Here is a 26,705-nt window from a genome sequence, read left to right as displayed (position 1 = left end):
GGCGGGCTGGGGGTGCGGCCGGCGGCCGGGGGGCGCGGGCTGGCGGCGGGCACGGGGGCCGGGGTTCGGGAGCGGGGCCCGGGGCATCGACGGCAGCGGGCGGCCGGGAGGCGCGGGAGAGCGGCCGGCGGCGCAAGTGGGTGGCGGGCGCGGGACGCGGCCGGCGGCCGGGGAGGCCAGAGGTCTGGAGCGTGGCCGGCGGCGCAGGTGGATGTCGGGCGCGAGGCGCGGACGGCACCTGGCGGCGAGGCGGCGCCCGTGCTCTCGGGCCTGTTTTCTCCCGAATACAAACTGACCGTCCAGGTGCGGCTGCTTCCAGAGATTGGCTGGTGCTTTAAAATAACCCCGTTTTTCTTAAAATTTGGTTTTATTTTGGAAAACTTTAGAATGGCGCATACAGAGAGGGGGAATATTGACCCATTATCATAAGACTTGCTCCTTTCCCCGCTCAAATCCTGCTCTTGAAACAGGGCTGGAGTTCTGACAGTGAAACTGCCCGCCGCCCCGAGCAGCCGCGCGAGTTGGGTTAGAGTGTGAAGCGGGGCGGACAGGAGTTTTAAAATTCTGATTGATGACAGTTAAGATGTCTGAGGGCGGCTGGAGGTATTTTGCTTCCATCGTATCCCAGTCGTTCCTAGCAAGAAAGTCTGCTAAGGGGTCACAGCTGAAAGAGCTCTGTGGTGTAACTTGAGCTGCAGGGCAAAGGGCAGGCTCTCTAAGGTGAGGTGTACTCCTTGCTCAGAGCGTGAATGGAAGCTAGAAACTGAATTTTCTAGAGTTTTCAGCTACCCCCAACCCCCAAATTTATGAGGGATGTAACACTTTTTTTGAAACCCAAATTAGGAGCCAGCCTTTTTGGAGACAGTTCTTTTGGATTATGTCAGGTTCCCACCTGCATTGGAGGAGCTTAGGCATTTCAGTGGGCTTTCCCGGTGGCTCAGATGGTAAAGAATCTGCCTGCAGTGCTGGAGATCTGCAGTGTTCGATCCCTGGGTTGGGAACCCCATGGACAAGGGAATGGTAAGCCACTCCAGTATTCTTGCCTGGAGAATCTCATGGACAGAGAAGCCTGGCGGGCAACAGTCCATGGGGTCACAAAGAGTAGGACACGACTGGGTGACTGCACCCGCGCGCACACAGGCATCAGCAAGACTAGGGCTAGAAGGAGAAACGGCTTTCATGGTTTTGGTCTTCCTGGCATCCAGGGCAAAAGACCAGGCACCCTGAGAGGCCTTGGGAAAGCAAGTGTTCTGCACCTGTACCACCTCCAGACCCTTCCTGGAGTCCACGTGGGGTGGGCCCAGGGCAGCCTCTTATCACCTCCGCCTGAGAAGCCTGGCCCCTGGCTGATTTGCAGAGATGCAGATTAGCTTCAGATAGGACTTGGCCCGTAAAGAGAATTATTACCTAAAAATCAAGGAAGAGGAAGTCATCAACATGTGACTGCGCCTATAAATGTTTCCTGGCTCAGCATTTGGTGGAATTAATTGGTTAGTGTTCAGTAAGTCGTTATGGATCACACTGTAAGAGAATCATAGGCTGTGAATGCAGGGTTCTAACCTTGGGGCGGGGGTGGGGAGGTGAGCTGTCCATGTGCTGAGGTTCTCACTTGTAACCGTGGTTTTTTGCCTCCAGGTGAGTGAAACCAGACCCTGCTGGGGTGTCTGTGGGCCTGGGCCTCAGTTTTTCCTCCTTTGAAGGAAGGGGAGCTGGATTAGATGATTTCTAGCGTATTTGATGTTCTGTGACTCACTCTTCCTCTCAATGCCATTCTCTTTACTTTCTTTTTTCTTTTTCCTCTAAATCACCACGAGTTTGTTCTTAACAGTTTTGGGGGTATGGACCCATTAGAAATCCTGATGGGAAGGTGTTGAGCCACTTTCTAGAAAAATGCCTGCACAAACAAAAGCTTTGCGTTTTATTTCAGGAGACTCCTGGAGCATGGACTCCAGTTTATGAACTTTGTACTAAGGAAGTGAGCAAAATGCTGCCAAGCGGGACCATCTCGTTTAATCAAGAGATTAGCGAATTAAGACAGACCCCTGCCTTCTCTCACGCCTGGGCCCCTCTCTCCCTTCACCCAGCTCCTTCCTGGGGTTAGGGGAGCTGTTCCGTCTCTCTTCTGGGAAGACTCTGGGGAACCTCTGCCTGGCTAGGTTATTTTCTGGGGTGCATGGTGGTGGCCTTTTGTTTCTCTCACCAGGTGTCCCTCCCAAGTCTCTCCCTTTTTGCTTACAAGTGCAGGGGGCTGTCCTCAAATTCTGGGACTTTGAGATCCATTGTCTCTGCAGATGAGGAGAGCTTCAGAGAGACAGACAGCTAAGTGGCTTTCCTGGGGTCTAGTTAGAGAAGAGCCTTCGCTGGGGTCTAGAGTTTCAGGATTGAAGTCCGCTTCCCATGTTGCTCGCTTCACTCCTGTAAATCCACAAGCAGGCAGCTGGAGTTACTGGATGAAAAGGTTTCAGGTGGCGCTCACGGGCCTGCACCCCCTCTTACCCGGGACCCAGTCTCCAACCACAGAGCCACCTGCGGGGTGGCTGGAGTGTCCAAAACACACATTTCTTGCTTTACAGGCCAGAGTGGCTCTGAATGTGACCATGTTCTTAGAGACAGTATGTTTTGTCACTGCTGATCATTTCAAACTGTTTGGCCCGAAGAGGTCACATTTTAATCGGAAGAATTGAAATGCTGGGCTTTTTTTTTTTTTTTTGGGTGGGCGTCTGTCCAACAGCCTGGGGGATTTCCAGCCTGTTCTTGTAACTGTGGGCTGTGAGTCGGCACGGCAGGGCTGCTCTCTCTCTCTGTGCCATCAGGAAGCTGCCCACTCTGCAGGAATCTTCCTCGCCACCACATCTCTGGGTGCCCTGGGCAGCGAGGCCCCAGTTAGGTCATGAGTTCCAGGAAAGAAAGTTGGGACAGTAACACAAGCTGTCCTATTCCGTGACACTCGTTTAAGGTCCAGGTGCTGTGTGGGCGGCTGTCCACGGGTCCCCTGAGTCCCCACCACGGTGACGCCAGGTGCCCGAGGTTACCCTCGTGCATCAGCATTGGTGACGATCCAAGGTCACCCAGCTGACAGGTGGTGGGACTCAAATGGGACCCCAGCCCTGTCCCCTTCCCAGAGCAGCCGTGAAGGGCACTCTAGATGGGACGGGCACCCTTGTGGACTTCTCTTTCTCCAAGAGCACAGATGTCATATTTGCTTACGCACGCTGTTCCAGCCGAGCATTAAGTGGTAGAATTGGCTCTCAGGGTGGTGGACTGCTCACTGAGGGAGCCTGAAGAGGTGAAAGTGATTTCCCCACCATGTGCTAAAGATGGAGTGATGAGTGATGCCCTCAGGTGCAGCTGTCTGCCTGAAGCAGAGCAGGGTGAGAGCTGGGGCGAGCGCAGCCGGAGCTTGGCTAGGTCCCACATCTGGCCAAGGCGCAGCTGCAGGCTTCCCAGGGAGCTTTCGGTTTCCGCTGGGGTCGGAGGTCCTGGAGGCAGACGCGTTGTCGTGGCCAGAGTTCCTGGATCCCTGGGTTTCCCCGAGCCCCACCTGTGTTGAGATCCTCTGACTTTACTGTTAGCGGCTCCTGGCTGTTGAGTACCTGGAGTGCTGCGAATAACGAGACTGTGCTTGTAAGTTTCACAGGATGTGTTTTCTCTTCCCAAGGATGTGTGACCGGAATGGCGGCCGGCGGCTGCGGCAGTGGCTGATTGAGCAGATCGACAGCACCATGTACCCGGGGCTGATCTGGGAGAATGACGAGAAGACCATGTTCCGGATCCCCTGGAAACACGCCGGCAAGCAGGACTACAACCAGGAAGTGGACGCCTCCATCTTCAAGGTAGAGACCTGGCCCCCGGGGGCCCCGCAGAGCTGTTGAGCGATTGATGTCTGTCTTCTTCCCTTGAAAATGAATCCGTTTTTTTTTTTTTTTTTAAAGATATTTGTTTGGCTGCATTGGGTCTTAGTTGCGGCAGGCAAGGTCTTTGACCGCAGCACACCGACTCTGGTCGTGGCCTGCAGACTTATTTGCCCCTGCAGCAGGTGAGGTCTTAGTTCCTTGACCAGGGATCGAACCCATGTTCCCCTAATTGCAAGGCAGATTCTTAACCATTGGACCGCAAGGGAAGTCCCACTCCAGTTTCTTAAAACAAGTATTGATTGAGTGCTGAACATGTCTCAGAAAAAACACAGTGGTAGGTGCCTTCATGTCTGTTGTATGATTTAACCACTTTGAAGGTCAGTTTTCTATAGCTGGCATTTTCCTATAAGAAACCAAGGGCACTTTCTTCTGCACTGCCATTGCTTTAGCATGGTGATTTAGTCGCTAAAATCCTGTCTGACTCTTGCGACCCCATGGACTGTAGCCCACCAGTCTTCTCCGTCCGTGAGATTTCCCAGGCAGGAATGCTGGAGTGGGTTGCTGTTCCTCGCTCCAGGGGCTTCCTGACCCGGGGATTGAACCTGGCTCTCTTGAACTGCAGGCGGGTTCTTTACTGATTGAGCCACCAGGGAAACTTTTGCATGAGGATTAGCAAACTCAGAGGGAACGTACTTCTTTCAGACTAAGACCTTTCCCCTGTGGTCTGCCACCTAAATGCCACTTACAGTTCTAGGAAAGGTTTAATTCTTCATTCTTTCATAGTTTCTACTTCTGCTTGGCAGTGGAGGGTCAGCTTAGATGAGAGACACCATCTGCCATGACTTCCGGGGTAGGTCATGTGGGTGTCCTGAACCTGCAGCAGATGTCTAAAAATAGCCCGCTTCCCTTGAGAATCGTCTGTTCCCCTGAGCCTGGAGTGACCTGCTGGTTAGTTGCTTGGTGCGTGTCGGCAGCACCGTGCTGAGCCTTCGTCCTGCGCCAGGCGTGGCTCACGTGCTGTTTCCCCTCACAGACTCCTGAGCACTTGGTGCTGTTCCTGTCCTTGCTCTGTGAAGGCTCCATGGGGAGGAGTGACTTGTCCAAGGCCTCCCCGCTCCTAGATGATGGAGCCAGCATTTGAACCCAAACTCCCAACCCCCCGGCCGTATCCGTCACCTAGATCCAGGCCTAGATCCTCCTAGATCTAGGCCCAGCCAGGTCGTCAGGGTCACCCGTGGGCTTCTCTGAGGCTCCAGAAGTGCCGGCTCCATTCTCCCCCAACCCCAGGAGATTTGGAGCCCAGGCCAAGGTGCATCCAGGCCTCCCTGTTTGCAAACAGACTTAGACCGACTCAAAATCCAGGTTATAGACTGCTGCCCTGTGTGGCTGTGGACATTTGGGGCAGTCGGGGAGGGGAGGGTGAGTGAGTGCAGAGGAGTGGGGAGGGCCAGAGCCAGACCCCCATGGGCGTGGGTGACAGGAGCAAGGGCCTGTAGGACCCCAGGGCAGCCCCGGACTCTTGCCGAGAATGAGTGTCCCCGACACAACCAAAATAAGAGATCATGCCTCGGAGAGCAGAGCACCAGTGGGTCATCGCGGGTTCAGGAGGCATTTCAGTACTTCATGGCTCCACTTGGTGTCTGCGGGGGGCGCTGTGCGTCTTAGTGGTTCTCTTCCAGGTCAGAGCTCTTTGGTGGTCTGATGCCAATTGCTGGCCCCTCCAAGAAAAGTGGGCGCATGTGGGCATTCTGCGCTCAGCTTCAGGGCCCCTTGAGGTTTGGACCTCCAGCAGGTTCTTCCCTGGGGACCCAGGTTGGGAGCCTGGGTGCTGCTCCTACCTCCAGTCTTCTTGGTGGTGTTGTGGGTGCTTTTCTCAGAGAAGGTTTTGGCTTTGGTGTCACAGTGAACATCCTTGGGAATGGCCCCGTCTGAATTTTAATACTGCCCACTGTCCCTGGTCCAGCCAGTCCAGTGGGAGTTCTAAATCACAGATGGCTACAAGCCAGGGTTTTGGCACCGTGGCACCTGGGGCTAGTTCGTTGCTTGTGTGGGCCTGTCTTGTGCACCTAAGGGGGTCAGCAGCACCCTGGCCTTTGCCGGCCAGATGCCAGTAGCATCCCCACCCCGCCATGACAACCAGACAGGCCCCTGGCATTGCCAGGTGCCCCCCCAGCGGGCACACTCTCCCTCTCCATTGAGAACCCTGCTAGGAGCTGACCGAGACCAGGACAAACAGGTTGAAGTGAAGGCATGGGGGGCTGAGGGCACAGTTGCTGGCTGACCATCAGTCAGACCACCTCGGGAGGCCAGTGGGGCTGAGGCCAGTGGGGCTGGGACCAGCGGCTGCACAGTCCGGCTTACGGCTTGTTGCACAGACGCAGGCCTCTGGCTTCCCCCTGGCTCCCTGCGTGAGCTCTGCTCCGGGGAGTAATGAAATCTAGCCCCAGATTTATATGTCTTGTGCAATGCTCTTCATAGCCGTTTCAACAGCGTTGAGAAAAATGTGTAAGATTCCCAATGTTTCCGTTGATTACGCAGTCACTTAGTGTGGCAATCTGAGATGAGTCTACAATCTCTGCAGGAATGGGGACAGGAGGGAGCCGGGTGCCCACCCAGAGCTGGGCGGCCCCCTGGAGGGTGATAGCCCAGGCTGGTGAGTGCAAGACGGTGGAGGGACCTGTCTGGCCCGTCCCCAACTTGTGTTCAGTTCATCCTCTGAGGGGCCTTCTCTGCCAGGTCCACGAGCAGAACTTTGCTGTTGGAAGAAGCCAACAGTTAGGCCTTGAGCCATCCTGGGAGTTTTCTGTTTAAGTAGAGAACTTTTTGTTTCAAACATTTATTATGAGTTAAGAGAAAAAATGAGCCTGCATTCTGGCCTTAGTCACAGGTCATAAGAAGCCACTTATACCAGAGGATCCCTCATGGTCTCCAGGTGTCGTTCTGAGGTCAGCCTCGTGGTGTGGACCAGAGACTGGAGAGTGAGCAACATCAGCTCACTTTCCACCATCCCTGACTGTACCGATGAGGCCCTGCTGGCAGGTCATACTTATTTTTAAGAAGGCATTTTTGCCGCCTTTTCATAAAGTTGAGGAGGAAGATCTAGTTAACTGCAGGGTGGTGGTGGTTTAGTCGCTCAGTCATGTCTGAGTCTTTGCGACCCCATGGACTGCAGCATGCTGGGCCTCCCTGTCCTTTACCACCTCCTGGAGTTTGCTCAAATTCTCATGTCCAGGATTGAGGGTTGTGATTCACTAATTCTTCTGCTGTTGACCAGGCTTTGTGACAGGCCTGCATAAGTTAGAACCCCTGTAGTAGCAGGTGTTTCAAATCAGTAGGCCTTTGAGAAAAAAAAATCAGATTTGATTTTTATAGCACAAGATGAGACGAGACAATGATGTTGCTTTTCTTTTAAATCTTATTGAAGTGTAGTTGATTCACAGTGTTCTGTCACTTTCTACTGTACAGCAAAGTGACTAAGTTATATGTGTTATATACATGCTTCTTCATATTTTCTCCCATTAAAGCTTGTCTCAGGATGTTGAGTAGAGTTCCCTGTGCTCTACGGGAGGAGCTTGTTGTTCATCCATCCTGTCTGTTGTAGCTCACATCTGCTCAGCCCAGCCTCCCAATCACCCACTCTGTCTGGCCCCCCTTGGTACCCACATGTCTGTTCTCTGAGACAGTGTGTTAAATGGGGGGGAACTGGTGGTGCTGGGTTTAGCACTGGCTGCTGATGAGCACAGGGAGGAGAGGAGACCTCGGCTCCTCAGACCTCAGTGCTGAGCCGCTGTGTTGCTGTTGTCGGGCCTCAGATCACTGTTCTGTCTCGTGTCCTGAGAGGTTGCCCAGCTGAGGTGGGTGGCATTTTCCAGGCAGAGAGGGCTCAGGACAGGCTGGCACCTGATGCCAGCCCAGTGCTTGTCCTGACTCGGGGGCCCCTGCTTTGCTCTGTGGGTGTCCTGGATTTCCCATGGGGGTGAGCGCCCACCACAGCGCCCTGCAGGCTCTGCTGCTCTGGATACAACCCAGCTGTCCTGATATGGCCCCCAAATCCATGCTCTTCTAGCCCCATTTGTGATGTGGATTAACCAGCTCAGTGGTTCTCAAATGAGGCCGTCTGTGAGGCGTGATGTTATTTCCCTGGGGACACTCGGCAGTGTCTGGAGACGTTTGGGTGTCACAACGGGGAGCAGGGCTGCTGCTGGCATGGAGGAGGCTGGGGTGCTGCGGGACGTCCCCGCAAGCCCAGGACACCCCCGCCATGAAGAGTGATCCCATGTCAGTAGTGCCAGATGGAGAAACTTGGACGTGACATAGTATGAATTTGAAGTTACTGTTCAGCATGTGCAGAGTTTACTCTTCAATTTCCATGGAAAAAAAAAAATATCAGTGCATTGTGATCCAGTTAATAAAGGATTGGAAACGGTTTACTTTCACAGAGGCTTCTAGAGGGGAGTCCTGTGTCTCTGAGAGGAGGGAGGGACTGCTCACAGTCTCTAGTAGGATGCGGGGTGCTTGTTCGGTCTCTCCCCCTGGGGCAGGGCTGCAGACCCCGCACTCAGGGCATCAGCAGGGAGACAGTGCAGGCACTGACCACCGGGGAAAAGTCGAAGACTGTTTTAAATGAGGATGTGACTCAGGGGTGTTAAGAGGTTTCCGGAAGTGTGGCCTCCTAGCCACCTAAGTCAGAATCCCTGGGACGCTGGCTAAAGGTGCAGGTTCCCAGAGGTAACCCACACAGCCAAGGAGACTCTGGAGGGGCAGGCTCCGGAATCCACATCAGAACGAGTTTCCCCGGGGACTGGGTGTGCATTGAGGTCAGAAACACCTGCTGCTTGCTGACTTGAAATTCCTTGGAAGTCAGAACAGCTGGTTTCCAGACCGGATCACCTTGGGAAAGCAAGCTCTCAGGATTATGTTCTCCCAAGTAGGAGCTGAGCGTCCTCCCTGATCTGTCCCTTCAGGCGGGAAGGATGTCTGATTTTGCCTGACGCCAAGTGTTACTTTCCCCTGACGGTAGTGAGCTCCCAGTCAGTGTGTCTGTATTCCCGTTTTGAGATCTGAAAACTTGCCCATCTACATGCTAATTAAAAAAAAAATACTGCTCCAGTTTACGTTTTGGCTTAAAGTTTCCAGCTTCGAATTTCTGGTCTCAGTTGAGATTCTAAGGTTTGGAGAGGTCAGAAGACAGAGCTGTGAAGAAACCCACAGAGAGGGAAAACACTTCTTTGCATCTTAAACAGTACCCTGGGGAGTAGAAGGGGAGAGAGGGGGCAGGGAGGTTTAGACCGAAGGCCAAAATGCAGAACCACATTTCTGTCACAAGTAGCAGGGCACATTTAGACTTCTTGCAGATGTTCCCTTTTCAGGCTGAGTCTGAGCTCAAGGGTGATTTGAAAAAGCAACTAAATTCTTTTTTGTTTTGAACATTCTAGTGGAACTCCAGGAAACTGCAGCTTCCTCTGTGTGCTGTTACCCTTGGGTTCCTTGGGTCCGGGAGAGGGTGCGCGGGAGGCAGGGCCACGCTGCGTGTGTGTGTGTGTCTCTCCTCACTTCTGTGCGGAAGGCAGAGCCAAGCCGTGTGTGTGTGTCTTCTCACGTCTGTCAAAGCAAGCGGTCCGACTGGGGTCTCTGAGCCCTGAAATTCCTGGGCTGAGCATGGCTGGCTAAGGAGGACTCTGAGGGGGTGGGCAGAGCAGGTCCTGCCTGTGGTCCTGGGTGTGCCGTCCCGGGGCCAGCTGCATGCTTCATGTGTTTCTTTTCTTCCTTCAGGCCTGGGCCGTTTTTAAAGGGAAGTTTAAGGAAGGGGACAAGGCTGAGCCAGCCACGTGGAAGACGAGGCTACGCTGCGCTTTGAACAAGAGCCCAGATTTTGAGGAAGTGACAGACCGGTCCCAGCTGGACATCTCTGAGCCGTATAAAGTTTACCGCATCGTCCCCGAGGAGGAGCAGAAATGTAAGTGTACTTTCTTTATGGGCACTCGGCCCGACAGAGGCCCCCTGGGTCTGGGATCTGAGTGGCCGCCCACGGGGTCCGCTAAACAAATAGCTCTCACTCTTGTGTCAGCAGAGGCCAAGGTCTCTTTCCGCTGACCTCACCCACCATCTGCCGACTGACAGGGAAGCCTCATGGTGGGTGAGAGGCGGCGGGGAGATGGGGCAGCCGCTGGTGAGGGGCTCACTGACTGTAGGACCAGGAGCACGTGCTGGGGCCTCCCTGGGGCCCAGCAACCAGCCTGGATGGGAGCAAGGCTCCCCCGATGGTGTGGATGAGGGATCCCTTCTGTTTCCCAGCAGCCTGCAGAGCGGACTAGGAGAGAGGAAGGTGGACAGAGAAGGGACGGCTGACAGGGGTTGGGGGCAAGGTTCTGGAATGAATTTGCGTGTGACACACTGCTGGCTTCAGGGCTGGAGACTGGATAGGCTTCTAGATGCTGGGTCCTGATGGCCAATTGGGAACTGCAGGATGTGATACTTCCCATAGTCTCCTCCCGCTGTAAATCCCCAGGAAAGCAACTGTGAGGCAATTACAGCAGAATAACGGAAGCCAGCCTCAACACAGTCCTGCTTCCCATGCGCTGTTCTGGGCAGACATCACTAATCCATCCGGGTGTGGCTCTCCCGTCTGGCCTCAGTCGTTTTCACGGTGCTATGCTCTGTGGGCGCTCCAGGTCAGAGCCGGCCCAGCGGGATGAAGCCTCATTACCATCCCGGGTTTAAAATCGTCTTCTAATCCTGATTTTCTTAGCCTCTGACATTGCTGTTAGTCTTGGCACAGCATCCTTTTGTCCTTAGCCACTTACTTAGTCGTCCAGTCATGCCAGCTGGGAAGAAAGTTGAACCCTCAAACTGCCTAGGGCTGGGCAGAAATTCAGAATTTCTGAGGGAGCTCTTAGCACTGCAGGGAGGTTGAAAATGATGTTGACATGTTGTTTTTGCAAAGTTAAAAATTGGGACTGTCACAAACACTGGGTTGAGCAAAAAGTTCTTTTGGGTTTCCCCACAAGATCCTATAGAAAAGCCCAAACGAACTTTTTGGCCAACCCAGTATGTGATGAGCCTGGGTCAAAGAGGTGCTGAGCCAGTTCACGAGGGCGCTGGCCAGAAGTCTTACTGGACAACACGCAATGCTGCGGCCCACAGTCAGTGGCGGGGGGCTGAGCTGAAACCGCCTGTCCTGCCGGGCCATGGTTGGGGGTGATCTCTTCTACTGATCATTTGTAGCTTCAGTTCAGTTCAGTCGCTCAGTTGTGTCCGACTCTTTGTGACCCCATGAATCGCAGCACGCCAGGCCTCCCTGCCCATCACCAACTCCCGGAGTTCACTCAGACTCATGTCGATCGAGTCAGTGATGCCATCCAGCCATCTCATCCTCTGTCGTCCCCTTCTCCTCCTGTCCCCAATCCCTCCCAGCATCACAGTCTTTTCCAATGAGTCAACTCTTCGCATGAGGTGGCCAAAGTACTGGAGTTTCAGCTTTAGCATCATTCCTTCTAAAGAAATCCCAGGGCTGATCTCCTTCAGAATGGACCGGTTGGATCTCCTTGCAGTCCAAGGGACTCTCAAGAGTCTTCTCCAACACCACAGTTCAAACGCATCAACTCTTTGGCACTCAGCCCTTCTTCACAGTCCAACTCTCACAGCCATACATGACCACAGAAAAAACCATAGTCTGATTAGACGACCTCAGTCGGCAAAGTAATGTCTCTGCTTTTGAATATGCTATCTAGGCTGGTCATAACTTTTCTTCCAAGGAGTAAGCGTCTCTCAATTTCATGGCTGCAGTCACCATCTGCAGTGATTTTGAAGCCCTCAAAATTTGTAGCTTAGTTGTCTGTAAATTAACACCCAGCTCTACTGAGTCTGAACCCTCATCGATAATCAGCAGTAAGTGAGACAGACTGGCCTTCCCCTGGGGGACCTGCTGGCCTCCCCTCAGGGGGACACCTCTCAGCGAAGACTCTGGGAGGCTCTCTTCCCAGTTTACTTATCAGTTTTGTATCATTTCTCGTCATCACGGAGAAAACTGTGACTTGAAGGAATAGGGAAGTTTCTCTAATCCCCCGCCCCCAGGGTCAGCCAGGCTTGACCAGGCAGGTGACCCTGCTGTGTTTATAGCCCAGAGCACAGCCAGCATCACCTGCAGGGTGGATGTTACAGAAGCAGCGTTCTCGGGGGCTGGGGAGCCATGCGTTTGCATAATGTCCAGGTGGGCACACTCTCCTGGCTGCCCTGGGCACGCCCCACCTGCCCCCTGCTTTCCCTGTCAGAAGCTTCCAAGTGAATTCCCGAATCTGTCAAAATGGACTCGAAAAAGTTCAGCCTGGGTGAAATGGTGGGTTGATTCTCCAGATGACGAGGACTGACGAAGTCCAGCAAACCAGTGTATGTTGGTCATAATACACTGGACGGGTATAATGAGGCGAGTTGCTGGCCCAGCAAGCGGCCTGGTGATGGAGGGAGAAACTAGCCCCGTCCAGAGTGGTTGTCATGGGAACACTGGTGTGCCTGTGGACGGTCCCTGCTGCGGGCGGGTTCCAGCCTGGGCACCCTCGAGCCTATGGTGCTCTGCGTGTGTGCACACTGATGCACACGTGTATATTTGGAAAGGCCAAAAAGGGATTTCCTGCCCATTGACTTTAAAAAAAGACTCCAACCGGCACACACAGTTGCCAGGAAATCTTTGCATGTCTTCAGATGCCTCAGCTTGTAACTGTGAGCCCTGCTGGGTGTAGAGCAGAGCAGACACGAGCTCACTTTAGACCTTGGCAGACAGAAGGAAGAGACCGAAGCCCTGCCTCGGCCCTCGGGGTGCTGGGCACAGCAGCGGCCAGCTGCTCCTCGACCCTGCTGGTCAGATGACTGGAGCAGCATGGGGAGACCAACGCTTGGCCTTTCCCAAACCAGGGAAGACACAGACTGACTTCTGTTTCCTTAGAAAACCGCCACCTGTGGCCTTGGTGCCGGCTGTGACGCCTCGGTGCCGTCCGTCATGTGCTTGTCTGTTTTTCCCTAGGCAAATTAGGTGTGGCAGCCCCGGGCTGTGTGAGCGAGGCTGTGGAGATGGAGTGTGGGCGCTCTGAGATCGACGAGCTGATCAAGGAGGTGAGCGGGGCTGCATGTCCAGGGTATCAGGGGGAGAGTGGTGCCTCCCAAGTGCCTCGTCTGGGGCACCGAGGGCCTCGGGCTGTCACTCCTGCCAGGATGGGACGGGTCAGCGCCTGTACCTCACATTCCGTCCTTCGTCCCGAGGGCTGGGGCCCAGCTGCCTCTGCATCCACCGAGTTCCCCCCAGCCCCAGACTTGTCAGGTTTTGAACATTTTGGATGGCACCATATATCACCTGGCCTTTTTTAGAGAGGCTGCAGTGGGAAAAAAAAAAACACCGTCAACTTCCCTTGCTGCTGGGGGCTGGGTTCATGACACGGATTACCCACCAGCGCTCACGCGGCTTGGTCCCTGTCCTGTGGGTGCCGCTCCTAGTCCTCAAGGAGCTGGAGAGCCATCTAACCAGGCTTATTAGAATCGTTTGTAAGCTCACAGTTCACAGGCTGTAAGGAAAGGCTTCCCAGGGTCTCCTTAGGCAAAACACGTGGGTTTTGAATACTGATCGGAGCTACTTTTAGCTTCTTAGCTCTTCCTGTGGCCGTCGCAAGGCCTACACTGCCTAGCTAAAGTAATCCCATGCAGCTTTTGTAGAAGGTGGTGTAGGTGCTCTAGCAGTTCTCAGAACCCGCAGGGCAGTGATGGAACCTTCTGGAGAAGCTTGAAGGCAGAGGATGCAGGTAGCCGAGTGCAGCCTCCTCTGGGCTGCTCTGCTCCCTGGAGGTGATAGCCATTACGTCTCTGGGGGCGGCTGGAGTGTGGCAGACCGCCCAGCATTGCTGCGGGCTCCCCCAGAGCGTCAGGGCAGTCGGGTGACTGGGCTCATGGCTGCTGCAGCAGGCAGTTCCCTGTAAAAGGCCAGTGAACAGGTGAGGGCCCCGCAGAGGCTAGTGGTTCAGTCACGCGCTGTGATCGCTCAGCCTGGTGGATTTATCGTCCTGGGTCTCCCCTTCCTCTCGTGTGACGGAGGTGATGGTGTGGGTCTAGTTGAGACTGGAAGCCCAGTGACAGCTGCACTCTCCTCTTGCAGCCTTCCGGGGATGACTACATGGGGATGGTGAAGAGGAGCCCCTCGCCGCCCGAGGCCTGCCGGAGCCAGCTCCTCCCGGACTGGTGGGTGCAGCAGCCCAGTGCAGGTGAGGGCGGGAGCCCCGCGCCGTGGAGCGACGCGCCCTGACGGCCATCAGTCTTCATGCCTTGCTGCTGGGGGCGGGTGGGCGGCGGGGCAGCCCTGATTCCTGTTTTCCTGAAGGTGACTGCGCCCAGTGAACTGTGGTGGCTTCCGACCCCACAGGCAGAGCCCGGCCACAGCTAGGCCCTGCTTGCCACCGTCCCCTGAAGGCAATATGTCCTTCCTGTCGGAGGTGGCGCTCCCCACTGGGCTCCTGGCGAGAGTGGGCAGAGGGGCAGGAGGCCACATGGGCTGTAGGTCCGTCAGGTCAGCCTCTGTGACACTGAGGCCTCGGGGTCAGGGATGACCCAGCGTGTCTGAGACGGAGGGAGCGTGGAGCCTGGAGCCTGTGCCGGGGGCTGTGTTCCTGCCTTGAGCCCCCTTTTACTGGATATAAAGCGGAGATGCCAGGACCCGGGATGTGCTGGGTTGTGAGGATGGACTGAGGCCTCCGCCCTCTTGTTAGCTCCTGATGCCCTGTCCTGCTCCTTGAAATGACCCTCCTCGCACGGGCACGGGTCCCTCTGCTTCCTCCCTCACCTTTCTGTCCCCTGTGGTGGACCGGGAGGTGACCGCCGGCCCAGCGGCCTCAGAGCTGGCCAGGCTTCAGGGCCTGGTGTTGCCCTGACTCCCTGGGCTGCAGCAGCACGCCCGGGGAACCCTTGAGCCCCAGGCTCCCCTCCGAGATCAGGCTGGGGTGGGGGCCGCAGTCCAGTGGTGGTTTCGGGAGCAGACCCCCCAGGTGGGAAGGAAGTGTGGTCCCGCAGTGTCGCTGGTCCACAGCCCCACAGGACAGAGGACGTTTCCTTCACGCCAGTTGGGTTGAGGTCTGGTTTTCTGAAACATGGTTGCTGTGCTGGAGGGGAGAACACTCAGCACAGTGGAAGCCTATGGCAGGGCCTGGGGAGCGCGCAGGGCCTTTAGAGAAACCTGGAGGAACGCGGGGCTGCCTCTGATGCTGCTTGCTTTCTTCTTTCTTCGGCAGGCCTGCCGCTGGTGCCGGGGTATGGCGCCTACGACGCCCACCACTCAGGTAGGGGGGATCGGGGGTTCAGGGCAGGGTGGGGGCACGGGGGGATGGGGCAGCGTGTTCTTTGAAGACAGAGCTCTCAGGATCAGTGGGCGCCCCGAGGGTTGTGAATGAGCGCGATCTGGTGTGGGAGGTGGGGAGCCTGGCTCCTCCTCCTCACTGCTGGGGAGTGAGCCACTGGCGTCTCAGGGCCTGTTCTTGGGACGGAGCCACAGAGCTCCCGACAGGTGGGATCCTGCAGGAGGAAGGGTGTGGGACTCGGTGAGCCCAGGTGGACTGAGCGAAGCGTCGGTGCCTTGGGCTCCTCCTCTGTGAAGTAGGAACAGCCGTGACAGCCCCCTCAGCAGCGCCTCGAGGGCTGGTATGGCGTTACCGCAGCTTGCTGGCCCCTGTCGCTGGTGTCGGGCTGCTTTACTGACACACTGTCCCCCACACCTGAGCTTACGACGATGACTCTGGTATTGGCGGTGGTGGATGTCGCTGCACGCGTGTCCAGCTGGGCGCCGGATCCATGCCACTCATCACTGTGCCACCTCTAGGCAGGTGCCGCTGCTGCTGCCTCGGCACAGGCACGGAGACCCCGGGCCGTCCCATCTGCTCCCATCCCCGCAGCAGAGGTGGCCTGTGCCGCATGGTGGTCTAGTTTTGCTGGGGGTGCAGACTGTGGCCTCTGGGATTTACACCTGGGCTCAGTGGTGGCATCTTCAGGGCGGAGGAAGGCGGTTTCTTCCCCAGCAGCTGCCCGGCTCCGTGAGAAGCAAGCAACCTGGCTCATCCAGATGGACCACGGGACATCAGGGCTGTGGGTCTTGGGCTTCCCGGTGCAGCGGAGGGAACGGGGCTCAGTGGGCCATGTCTCGACCATGACCCTCACCAGATGGGGGTACTGGGGGGGTGGAGCTGGGTTTCCCCAGGCAGGAGGATAAGGGAAATGACCCCCTGTCCTCAGAGCTTGTCGCCGTTTCTAGCAGCCTGCGAGCTGGGGGTGGTCAGGACTCAGCTTCACAGGAGGAACCAGGCTTAGAGGCTCAGTCCTCTGCCAGGGGTCCCACAGCTGGGGAAGCAGGGTTGGGGGTTCAGACCTGGGCATCTGTGCCCACCAGAGGCCGCGTCCAGGGTAGCCTGCTGACTGGTGCTTTCCAGGCTGGGGAGTCACAGGCACAGGGCTGAGGGCGAGAAGGCGGGCTGGGGATGAGAAGACAGCCTGGGGAGGAAGAGCCCCAGATGGCGCCGGAGCCGTCCAGCATGTGGGGAGACCCACGGCCACGGCCCAGCCAGGAAAGTCCACCGCCACTCCTGTGGAGGTGGTGGACTTCGGTCCCTCTGCTCGGTTCACACACACGCCCTGCTGGGTAAACAGGTCGTCAAGGGTCCCGTCCTCAGCCCTGCAGGGAGGAGGCAGCAAGTGAGGTGGGCAGGGCGCAGTGGGGAGTGGGGGCCCCCGCCTCTGGGTGGCCCTGCGGACACAGACACAGCTGGGCTCGCCTCCCCCACATTTTCTAGAGACTAGGCGTCTGGATGTCTTTGTGAAGCCTTCCATACAAAACGTGGGCAGCACATGCGTGTTCAGGCCCCCCTGCCGGCGGTCCACACGCGCCTGTGTGCCGGTATGCACTGTGTCCACGCAGTGGCCGGGGTCACAGGCGACGTCTGGAGTGGACAGCGTGGCAGACGAGGGACGGTGGGGCCAGGTCCCCACCTAGCAGTCGTGTGGTCAGGGCGAGCCTGTCACCTCGTGCACCCGTCCCCCGCCTGGAGGCTGGCGTGATGGCCTCGTCCTCGGGTGGGTGTGAGGACTCGGTGAGCGAGGCCAGGGCACAGCACCTGGCGCAGCTGAGAGCAGGGCTGTGACGGGACTCGGCGCTCAGCTCCGTGTCATCCCAGTTCATGGAGCCACCGCTGACACAGTGCTCACTTGTGCCAGACAGACACACTCACGGCCCTCAGCCACCTGGCAGGGCCGTCTCCACTTTGCTGATGGGGAGACTGAGGCACAGAGCAGGGGACCCCCTGCCCCAACCCCTGGCTGGGCCCCCGCGTCAGGTGGCCGGGTCCCAGGGTCCCTGCTCCTGGCGTCTTTGAGCCGCCGCCCTGGTCAGACTGTCCCCAAGCAGGGCCGTCCTCTAGGAGCAGGGACGGGCTGTGGTGGGCTCCCCAGGGGCCGTGCTGAGGCGCTTCTCCTCAGGGCCCCTCTGCAAGGCTGGGGCGGGTGCATGTCCTCGCTCAGGCCCTCCCGGGCCCCCCACCCCCTTTCCCCTGCCCTGGCCTCTCTGGAGCACCTGTGCAGCAGATGTTCACACGGTCAGAGGTGCTGGTGTGAGATAAGGCCTAGGTGACAACAAGGCCAAGGAGCAGAGTGGTGGCAGTCGATCCGGAGTGTTCTGTTCACTTGGGACAAAGGTCGGCGCTGCTCTGGAAGGGAGGGAGTGTCGGACATGTAGACGAGGTGTGGGGGGAGGGGGATGAGACGTGGGCTGGGGACGAGGCGCAGAGCCCCGGGGGCTCAGTGTTCCCGAATGTCAAGTAAATGAGGTGGACCAGGGCACCCGAAGACCCCAGCAGTGTGTGAGCTGGGACCCCGCTGAGCTTCAGCGTGGGAGATGGTGCCTGCAGCTGTCGCAGTCAGCCTCACCATCCGAGCAGGGGTTCCTTGTGCAGAGCCCAGCGCAAGGGTCCACCCGGGCCTGGCAGGTGGCCACCTGTGGGGCCACCCCCGACAATGGGGCAGGTGGTTGGCACACCGCACGCATTCGGGGACACGGTGGAGTCGGGCCATTCACAGCTGGTGTGGCTCCACAGGCGGCCCTCGGCAGGGCTGGGGCCCCAGGCCCATCGGTAGTGTGTGTGTAGTTCCTGTGGCAGATGCTGGGTATTACTGTGTATTATAACAGTGCGGGTCTTAACATGCAGGTCCCTCTGGGGAAGGGGGGGTCCCTAGGATCTGGTGCTCTGTTTACTCCCACCGCAGAGGTGCCCCAGCCTTAGTCACTTGAGGCCCCACCTTTGCCATCGGTTTTCACATCAGGGTGTTGCCTAGACTATTAACAATGTCTTGCGTTTTCTGTTAGTCAGTCTCACTTTGACAATTTAAACTTAAGTGGAGACCATCCATCGTTGCCTGTAAAACAGAACCAGTCGTGCTTGCTTTAAGTAGGAAGGCAGAGGCTATAGCAGGTTCAGCGGAGCCCAGACCCTGCAGTGTCTGCCCCCACGGCTCACGGCCTCTGTCTGAGGGAGGTGGGCAGCATTGTTAGGATTCATCAGCGCCGCACTGGGGTTTTCTTCCTGAGGTGACCAGACACTGAGAGAGTGTGGAAAGTGGGATAATCTTTTCATTTATTAAATGCTGTCTCCACTCCTCCCCTGCAAACCCACCCCAGTAATCTTATGTGTGGCACATTTTGGGAAACATTGCCTTAAGTTGAGTACTTTTCAGACTTCTTCCCAAGAACAGGTATGGATGAAAGGTTTGAGATTCTTAATTGGAAATTCAGGCAACCCCAAAGCAACTGTGAATTTGTCAGGAAACAGATTACATCTTTGCTTTCCCTAACCTGGAAATCACATCTAGTGTTTCCTTCCATTATGAATGTGGGCAGTACTGTGTGTGTGTACATACATATGTACATTTATATATATGTGTATATACATGTGTACACGTTGTAGTCTAACACTGCATGCTGGGGTAATCAATGCTGTAGCAGTGCCTGTGAGGTGGAGCTGTTTTCCTAAGAAATTAACATGGTTGACCCTCAGCTGTGACTTGTAAATTACAGCAGTTAAGAGACAGAAGGGGGGGTGGGGGGGCACCACAGTAAATATTACTAGTTTGACTCACTAGCTTGCTTGGTGATGCTAGATGTTTATTCATGCTTATAAAAACGTTATTTCTAGAAGGGGTCCGTGAACTTCCCCAGAAAGTGAAGAGGCCCCAGGTGCAGAGGGCCACCCCCTCCCTTCCTCTCGGGAAGGCAGGCTCAGGACAGGTGGGCACAGCAGGGATGGTGCCCCCCCACCGCCGTGGCCCTTGACCGTCCCTGTCTCCCCACAGCCTTCTCCCAGATGGTCATCAGCTTCTACTACGGGGGCAAGCTGGTGGGCCAGACCACCACCTCGTGCCCCGAGGGCTGCCGCCTGTCGCTGGGCCAGCCCGGCCTGCCGGGCGGGAAGCTGTATGGGCCCGAGGGCCTGGAGCTGGTGCGCTTCCCACCAGCCGACGCCATCCCCAGCGAGCGGCAGCGGCAGGTGACGCGGAAGCTGTTCGGGCACCTGGAGCGCGGCGTCCTCCTGCACAGCAGCAGGCAGGGTGTGCTGGTCAAGCGGCTGTGCCAGGGACGCGTGTTCTACAGCGGGAACGCCGCGCCCGCCCGTGACCGGCCCAACAAGCTGGAGCGGGACGAGGTGGTCAGGGTCTTCGACACCAGCCAGTTCTTCCGAGGTCAGTGCCCACGCGCATCCCTCCTGTCCGCGTCCAGCGGTGGCCCGCCGAGGGGCCTGGGCCGGGGTGCCCCTGCCTTTGAGCCCTGCCGGTTCTCCCCAAGCCGCCCGGGCCCCTCCTTCCTGACCCCCATGTCTGGAGGGGGCACTGCTGAGGGCAAGTCACAGCACTGAGAGCCTCGCCCGCTGCTGTGGGCTGCCCCTTGCCGGGGAGCTGGGAGGAACAGTCTCAGGCCCCACCTCCGGCCTGTGGGGTCAGAACCCACATCTTGGCAACAAGGCCCCCAGGGCCTGTGTCCACATCCTGAGACACGCTGACCTTGTACGCGCAGCATGGGACCGCTGCTCGGGGCTGCTGCTGTCCTGTGAGGTGGGTGGTTAGGCTCCCACTGCGGGAGCTCCCCCTGGAAGCTCAGGCCGGAGGATCACTCACTCTGGTCCTGAGGCTGCCGGCCAGTCCCCAGAGCCTCGATCATCTTTCTGTAGCAGCAGCCGCCACCAGACACCTCCTAGGGGGCTTCCTAGAGAAGGGGCCTGGAAGGGTGGGCGGGCGTAGGTGCAAGAGCCCTGACTCCATCTGGCCAAGGGGGTGAGTGGCTGGGCTTCACCAAACCCCCTTGCCTCTCCCGACCCCCTGCCCCATCCACAGAGCTGCAGCAGTTCTACAACAGCCAGAGCCGGCTGCCCGACAGCAGAGTGGTGCTGTGCTTCGGAGAGGAGTTTCCAGACACAACGCCGCTGCGCTCCAAGCTCATCCTTGTCCAGGTGAGAGCAGGGCAGGCCCAGGCCACTGGGACAGGGACTCACATGTGAGCAGGCCTGGGTAAGACCCCAAGTGGGCAAGAGGATCCTCTTCACCTCTAAACTAAATTCTCAGGTTCTAGGACTCTCAAAATCTACATGGTTTCCACTCTTGGTTTTTTTTAAAAACTCAAAACCACCTTTTCAGAAAGAGTCTTCTAGTTCAGTTTTCTTAAGGTCTGGGCGATAGATGAGGGCTTTGCCAGCCCTGGTGAGCTCTAGTCAGAAGTGAACCCCACGGGTGGAATTGTGGGCCCCAGCTCACCAGCCTGGGACACTGCTGGGAGGGTGTAGCCTGCTCTCTGGGGGTCCTGGAGGTTCTGGGTGACAGCTCTGGACCGGGTGCGCAGAGAGCCCCCATCCCCGCTTCATCTCTGACCTGTGCACTGATGTCCCAGGTGGAGCAGCTATATGTCCGGCAGCTGGTGGAAGAAGCAGGGAAGGGCTGTGGCCCCAGCTCCTTGATGCAGGCCCCCGAGGAGCCCCCACCAGACCAGGTCTTCCGGATGTTTCCAGAGATCTGTGCCTCCCATCAGAGACCTTTCTTCAGAGAAAACCAACAGATCACAGTTTAAGTCTCCAGGGCACTGCCGCCCACCCACCCCCTACAGCTAGAATCTCATTGTTACAATTACTGTCGAATGTGGAGGCCCCTGGCCGGGGGTGGAGGGCTTCACCCTGCTCTTCGTTCGGTAAGGGCGTCCTGAGGACCTGACGGGGAACAGCGCCGTGCCCACTTCTGTCACTCAGGTAGAAGCATCGACACTCAACCAGACGCTCCGGAGGCTGAGCTGTGTCCTGCGGTTAGGACATTCTTTCCTGCGCTTCCCTCTGATCATCGTTAGTTGCTATGACTTTCAGCCTTTGGGGCTACCTGATGTTTCCAGAGACCTGGCATTCAGTTTTACTAGCAGGTAGCTGTTTCCAGGAAAGAAATCCTGGAAAAGAAGATCACTTTTGTTTTTATCTTTGGTTAGAGCTAGAGTTAGGATTCCATGTGCTTGATTCAGTGAAGTGTCTCATTACCTTTAAGCATGTTGATAAGATTTAAAAACACTTGGATACCAGCCTACCTTTCATAAGTGAAAGCAGAACTCCTGGCTCTTTAGAAGAAGGCATGTTCGTCCTAGAATTTGGTGTCAGACACGCATCTCCCTCCCAGGTGAGCTGGTGTTTCCATCTTCAGATGATGAAAACTTCCCTTTTGGGCCCTTGTTGCCAGGAAGCTTAGGGCTGAATTTATTTTTCATTTCTGTAATTAAGTCATCCAACATACGACTTTCATTCTCAATGGTTTTGACCTATTTTTAAAATATTTGTACTTTTCATCATTTTTAAATTAATGGTCCTACTGTAAACTGTCTTGAATCTTTTTTATATAAAGTGGGCAAGATATAAACCACAAGTTCAAAAATAACTGTGGATGGAATAGACTTTTTGATTGTGCCTTTGATTCAGTCAACCCATTCGTGGGCTGGGGTGTGGGACGTGTGGGGGCGGCTTGGGGACGTTGGATGGGATGTGTCTGCTTCTCACCACGACACTGGTCCCCTGGCCCTAGTACTCCTTGGGGGTCAAAGATCACCCTGCTCAGCATGGAGAGAAGGGAGCCCTCCTACACTGTTGGGAACGTACATTAGGGCGGCCACTAGGGAAAACAGTGCGGAGGTTCCTTAAAACACTAAAGATAGGGCTTTCAGCATCGTGCAATCCCACTCCTGGGCACGTATGCAAACAAAGCTATACTTTGAAAAGATCCATGCACCCCTATAGTCAGGGCAGTATTCATAACAGCCAAGACATGGAAGCTACCTAAGTGTCCATCAACAGATGCATGGATAGGAAGGTGTGATGAGAGATATGTATGTATGCATTTATATACGCACACACAGTGGGACATGAGTCCTAGAAAAGGAAGGAAATAAGGCCGTTAGTAGCAACATGGATGGGCCTAGAGATTACTGCACTGAGTTAGAGATAGACGCCATATGATACCACTTACACGTGAGATCTAAAACAGGGCACAAATGAACTTCTCACCGAAGCAGAAAGAGACTCAGACACACTGACTGGTGGTTGCCAAGGTGGCAGTGATGAGGGAGGGATGGAGTTTGGGGTTAGTGGATGGAGGTCCTACTGTATAACATGAAAACTATATTCAACAAGGATATGAAGAAATATACATATAAGTGAATCACTGTTGTATAGCAAAAATTAACATGCCAGTCAGCTATACTTTTTAATAAAATTCAGCAAAATTTTAAGAAAATGTCCCATTGGCTAATAAGTTAAAAAAGATTCCCACTAGCTAGCTATTTTACATATGGGAGTTTGCTGTTTGACACAGAAAGCTCAAATCCAGTGCTCTGTGACCAGCTAGAGGGGTGGGAGGTGGGACGGAGGTTTAAGAGGGAGGGGACATGTGTGTACCTGGGGCTGATTCATGTTGCTGGATGGCAGAAACCAATACAACATTGTAATTATCCTCCAATTAAAAATAAATTATAAAAAAGAAAACTATACACTAGTAAAAAATAATGAACAATTATGGTAAAATACGTGAAACTTTTTATGATAACCCCACTACACATCAAATTCTGCCCTTGAACACAGTATAATTTCAGTGGAGACGTCCCAGTTTTAGTCCTGGGAGAACTTACCCTATTTACTATCTACCCCCCAGAAATGTGTCTGCGTGTCCACCCTCAATTGTGACACTCAAGCCAGGCAGAAGCTCGAGGACAGCGGCTTGCTTAGCTCACGGCTTCCTCTGTGCAGGATGGCACACGCCTCTGCACCCACTTAGTCACCTTCGTGATTTGAAAGCGCTCGATAACCAATGGCATTCTTCACAGAACTAGAACAAAACATTTTAAAATTTGTATGGAAACACAAAATATCCCCAAAACCCAAACCAATATTGGTTTCTGCCATTCATCAACACGAATCAGTCATAGGTACACATATGTCCCCTCCCTCCTGAACCTCCCTCCCACCTCCTCTGGCTCCCTCACTTCTGACTGTACTATCGATACAGAGCTATAGTAATGAAATCAATATGGCCCTGGTACAAAAAGAAGGACAGGTCAGTGGAACAGGAGAGACAGTCCAGAGATAGACCCCCAGGTACTTAGGGTAACTAATCTGTGACAAAGGAGGCAAGAATAAACACTATAGAAAAGGCAATCTGTTCAAGTAAGTGGGGCTGGGAAACTGGACAGCTCCACGTAAGAGCGTGAATGCAGAGCACTCTAACAGCATACACAAAAACTCAAAATGGCTCAAAGACCTGCATGTAAGACCACACACCATAAAATGAGGAAAACAGGCATAACACACTCTGATACAAATCACAGCAGTGTCTTTGTTGATCCGCCTCCAAGATTTATGAAAATAAAAACAAAAATAAATGGGGCCTAATTAAACTTAAAAGCTTCTGCAGAGTGAAGGAAACCATAAACAGTGAAAGTACAACTGACAAAGTGGGAGAAAATGTTTGCAGATGAAGTGACTGACAAGGGACTAATCTCCAATATTTACAAAGAGCTCGTGCAGCCCAGTATCAGAAAAGCAACAACCACAAAATCCCAATCAGAAAAAGGACAGAAGATCTAAATAGACATTACTCCAAAGACATATGGCCAAAAAGCACATGAAAAAGTGTTCAACATCATTAATTATTCAGTTTAGTTCAGTTGCTCAGTCGTGTCCGACTCTTTGCGACCCCATGAATCGCAGCACGCCAGGCCTCCCTGTCCATCACCAACACCTGGAGTTCACTCAGACTCACGTCCATTGAGTCAGTGATGCCATCCAGCCATCTCATCCTCTCGTCCTTCTCCTCCTGCCCCCAATCCCTCCCAGCATCAGGGTCTTTTCCAGTGAGTCAACTCTTCATATCAGGTGGCCAAAGTACTGGAATTTCAGCTTCAGCATCAGTCCTTCCAATGAACACCCAGGACTGATCTCCTTCAGAATGGACTGGTTGGATCTCCTTGCAGTCCAAGGGACTCTCAAGAGTCTCCAACACCACGTTCAAAAGCATCAATTCTTCAGCGCTCAGCCTTCTTCACAGTCCAACTCTCACATCCATACATGACCACTGGAAAAACCACAGCCTTGACTAGACGGACCTTAGTCGGCAAAGTAATGTCTCTGCTTTTGAATATACTATCTAGGTTGGTCATAACTTTTCTTCCAAGGAGTAAGCGTCTTTTAATTTCATGGCTGCAATCACCATCTGCAGTGATTTTGGAGCCCCCAAAAATAAAGTCTGACACCGTTTCCACTGTTTCCCCATCTATTTCCCATGAAGTGATGGGACCAGATGCCATGATCTTCATTTTCTGAATGTTGAGCTTTAAGCCAACTTTTTCGCTCTCCTCTTTCACTTTCATCAAGAGGCTTTTTAGCTCCTCTTTACTTTCTGCCATAAGGGTGGTGTCATCTGCATATCTGAGGTTATTGATATTTCTCCCGGCAATCTTGATTCCAGCTTGCGATTCATCCAGTGCAGTGTTTCTCACGATGTACTCTGCATATAAGTTAAATAAGCAGGGTGACAATATATAGTCTTGACATACTCCTTTCCGTATTTGGAACCAGTCTGTTGTTCCATGTCCAGTTCTAACTGTTGCTTCCTGACCTGCATATAGGTTTCTCAAGAGGCAGGTTAGGTGGTCTGGTATTCCCATCTCTTTCAGAATTTTCCACAGTTTATTGTGATCCACACAGTCAAAGGCTTTGGCATAGTCAATCAAGCAGAAATAGATGTTTTTCTGGAACTCTCTTGCTTTATCCATGATCCAGCGGATGTTGGCAATTTGATCTCTGGTTCCTCTGCCTTTTCTAAAACCAGCTTGAACATCAGGGAGTTCATGGTTCACATATTGCTGAAGCCTGGCTTGGAGATTTTTGAGCATTACTTTACTAGCATGTGAGATGAGTGCAATTGTGCGGTAGTTTGAGCATTCTTTTGCATTTCCTTTCTTTGGAATTGGAATGAAAACTGACCTCTTCCAGTCCTGTGGCCACTGCTGAGTTTTCCAAATTTGCTGGCATGTTGAGTGCAGCACTTTCACAGCATCATCCTTCAGGATTTGAAAGAGCTCAACTGGAATTCCATCACCTCCACTAGCTTTGTTCATAGTGATGCTTTCTAAGGCCCACTTGACTTCACATTCCAAGATGTCTGGCTCTAGATTAGTGATCACATCATCATGATTATCTTGGTCATGAAACTCTTTTTTGTACAGTTCTTCCGTGTATTCTTGCCACCTCTTCTTAATATCTTCTGCTTCTGTTAGGTCCATACCGTTTCTGTCCTTTATCGAGCCCATCCTTGCATGAAATGTTCCCTTGGTATCTCTAATTTTCTTGAAGAGGTCTCTAGTCTTTCCCATTCTGTTGTTTTCCTCTATTTCCTTGCATTGATCGCTGAAGAAGGCTTTCTTATCTCTTCTTGCTATTCTTTGGAACTCTGCATTCAGACGCTTATATCTTTCCTTTTCTCCTTTGCCTTTTGCCTCTCTTTTCACAGCTATTTGTAAGGCCTCCCTAGACAGCCATTTTGCTTTTTTTGCATTTCTTTTCCATGGGGATGGTCTTGATTCCTGTCTCCTGTACAATGTCATGAACCTCATTCCATAGTTCATCAGGCACTCTATCTATGACCAGTTGCCATGATCTTAGTTTTCTGAATGTTGAGCTTTAAGCCAACTTTTCCACTCTCCTCTTTCACTTTCATAAGAGGCTTTTTAGTTCCTCTTCACTTTCTGCCATAAGGGTGGTGTCATCTGCATATCTGAGGTTATTGATATTTCTCCCAGCAATCTTGATTCCAGCTTGTGCTTCTTCCAGCCCAGCGTTTCTCATGATGTATTCTGCATATAAGTTAAATAAGCAGGGTGACAATATACAGCCTTGATGTACTCCTTTTCCTATTTGGAACCAGTCTGTTGTTCCATGTCCAGTTCTAACTGTTGCTTCCTGACCTGCATATAGGTTTCTCAAGAGGCAGATAAGGTGGTCTGGTATTCCCATCTCTTTCAGAATTTCCCACAGTTTATTGTGATCCACACAGTCAAAGGCTTTGGCATAGTCAATAAAGCAGAAATAGATGTTTTTCTGGAACTCTCTTGCATTTTTGATGATCCAGCGGATGTTGGGAAGGTCAGTTTTCATTAATCCCAAAGAAAGGCAATGCCAAAGAATGCTCAGACTACTGCACAATTGCACTCATCTCACATGCTAGTGAAGTAATGCTCAAAATTCTCCAAGCCAGGCTTCAGCAATACATGAACTGTGA

At 54.0% G+C, this 26,705-nt stretch overlaps 1 protein-coding gene across 1 annotated transcript; it reads left to right on the top strand.

Annotated features, from left to right (window-relative positions):
* The first annotated feature begins 3,277 nt into the window (after window positions 1-3,277).
* Window positions 3,278-21,851, top strand: IRF8 (interferon regulatory factor 8). The gene is made up of 8 exons (XM_040253968.1): window positions 3,278-3,833; window positions 9,627-9,810; window positions 12,871-12,959; window positions 13,990-14,095; window positions 15,116-15,163; window positions 19,212-19,598; window positions 20,247-20,362; window positions 20,797-21,851. The coding sequence occupies exons 1-8, from the start codon at window positions 3,639-3,641 to the stop codon at window positions 20,971-20,973; spliced, it is 1,302 nt and encodes a 433-aa protein (XP_040109902.1). The 5' UTR covers window positions 3,278-3,638; the 3' UTR covers window positions 20,974-21,851.
* The last annotated feature ends 4,854 nt before the right edge of the window (window positions 21,852-26,705 follow it).

This window comes from Oryx dammah, unplaced genomic scaffold (assembly GCF_014754425.2).
Source record: "Oryx dammah isolate SB20612 unplaced genomic scaffold, SCBI_Odam_1.1 HiC_scaffold_13, whole genome shotgun sequence".
In the NCBI taxonomy this organism is placed as follows: domain Eukaryota; kingdom Metazoa; phylum Chordata; class Mammalia; order Artiodactyla; family Bovidae; genus Oryx; species Oryx dammah.
Note: the sequence above shows the minus strand (reverse complement) of the source record. Positions and strands in the feature narration are given on the sequence as shown.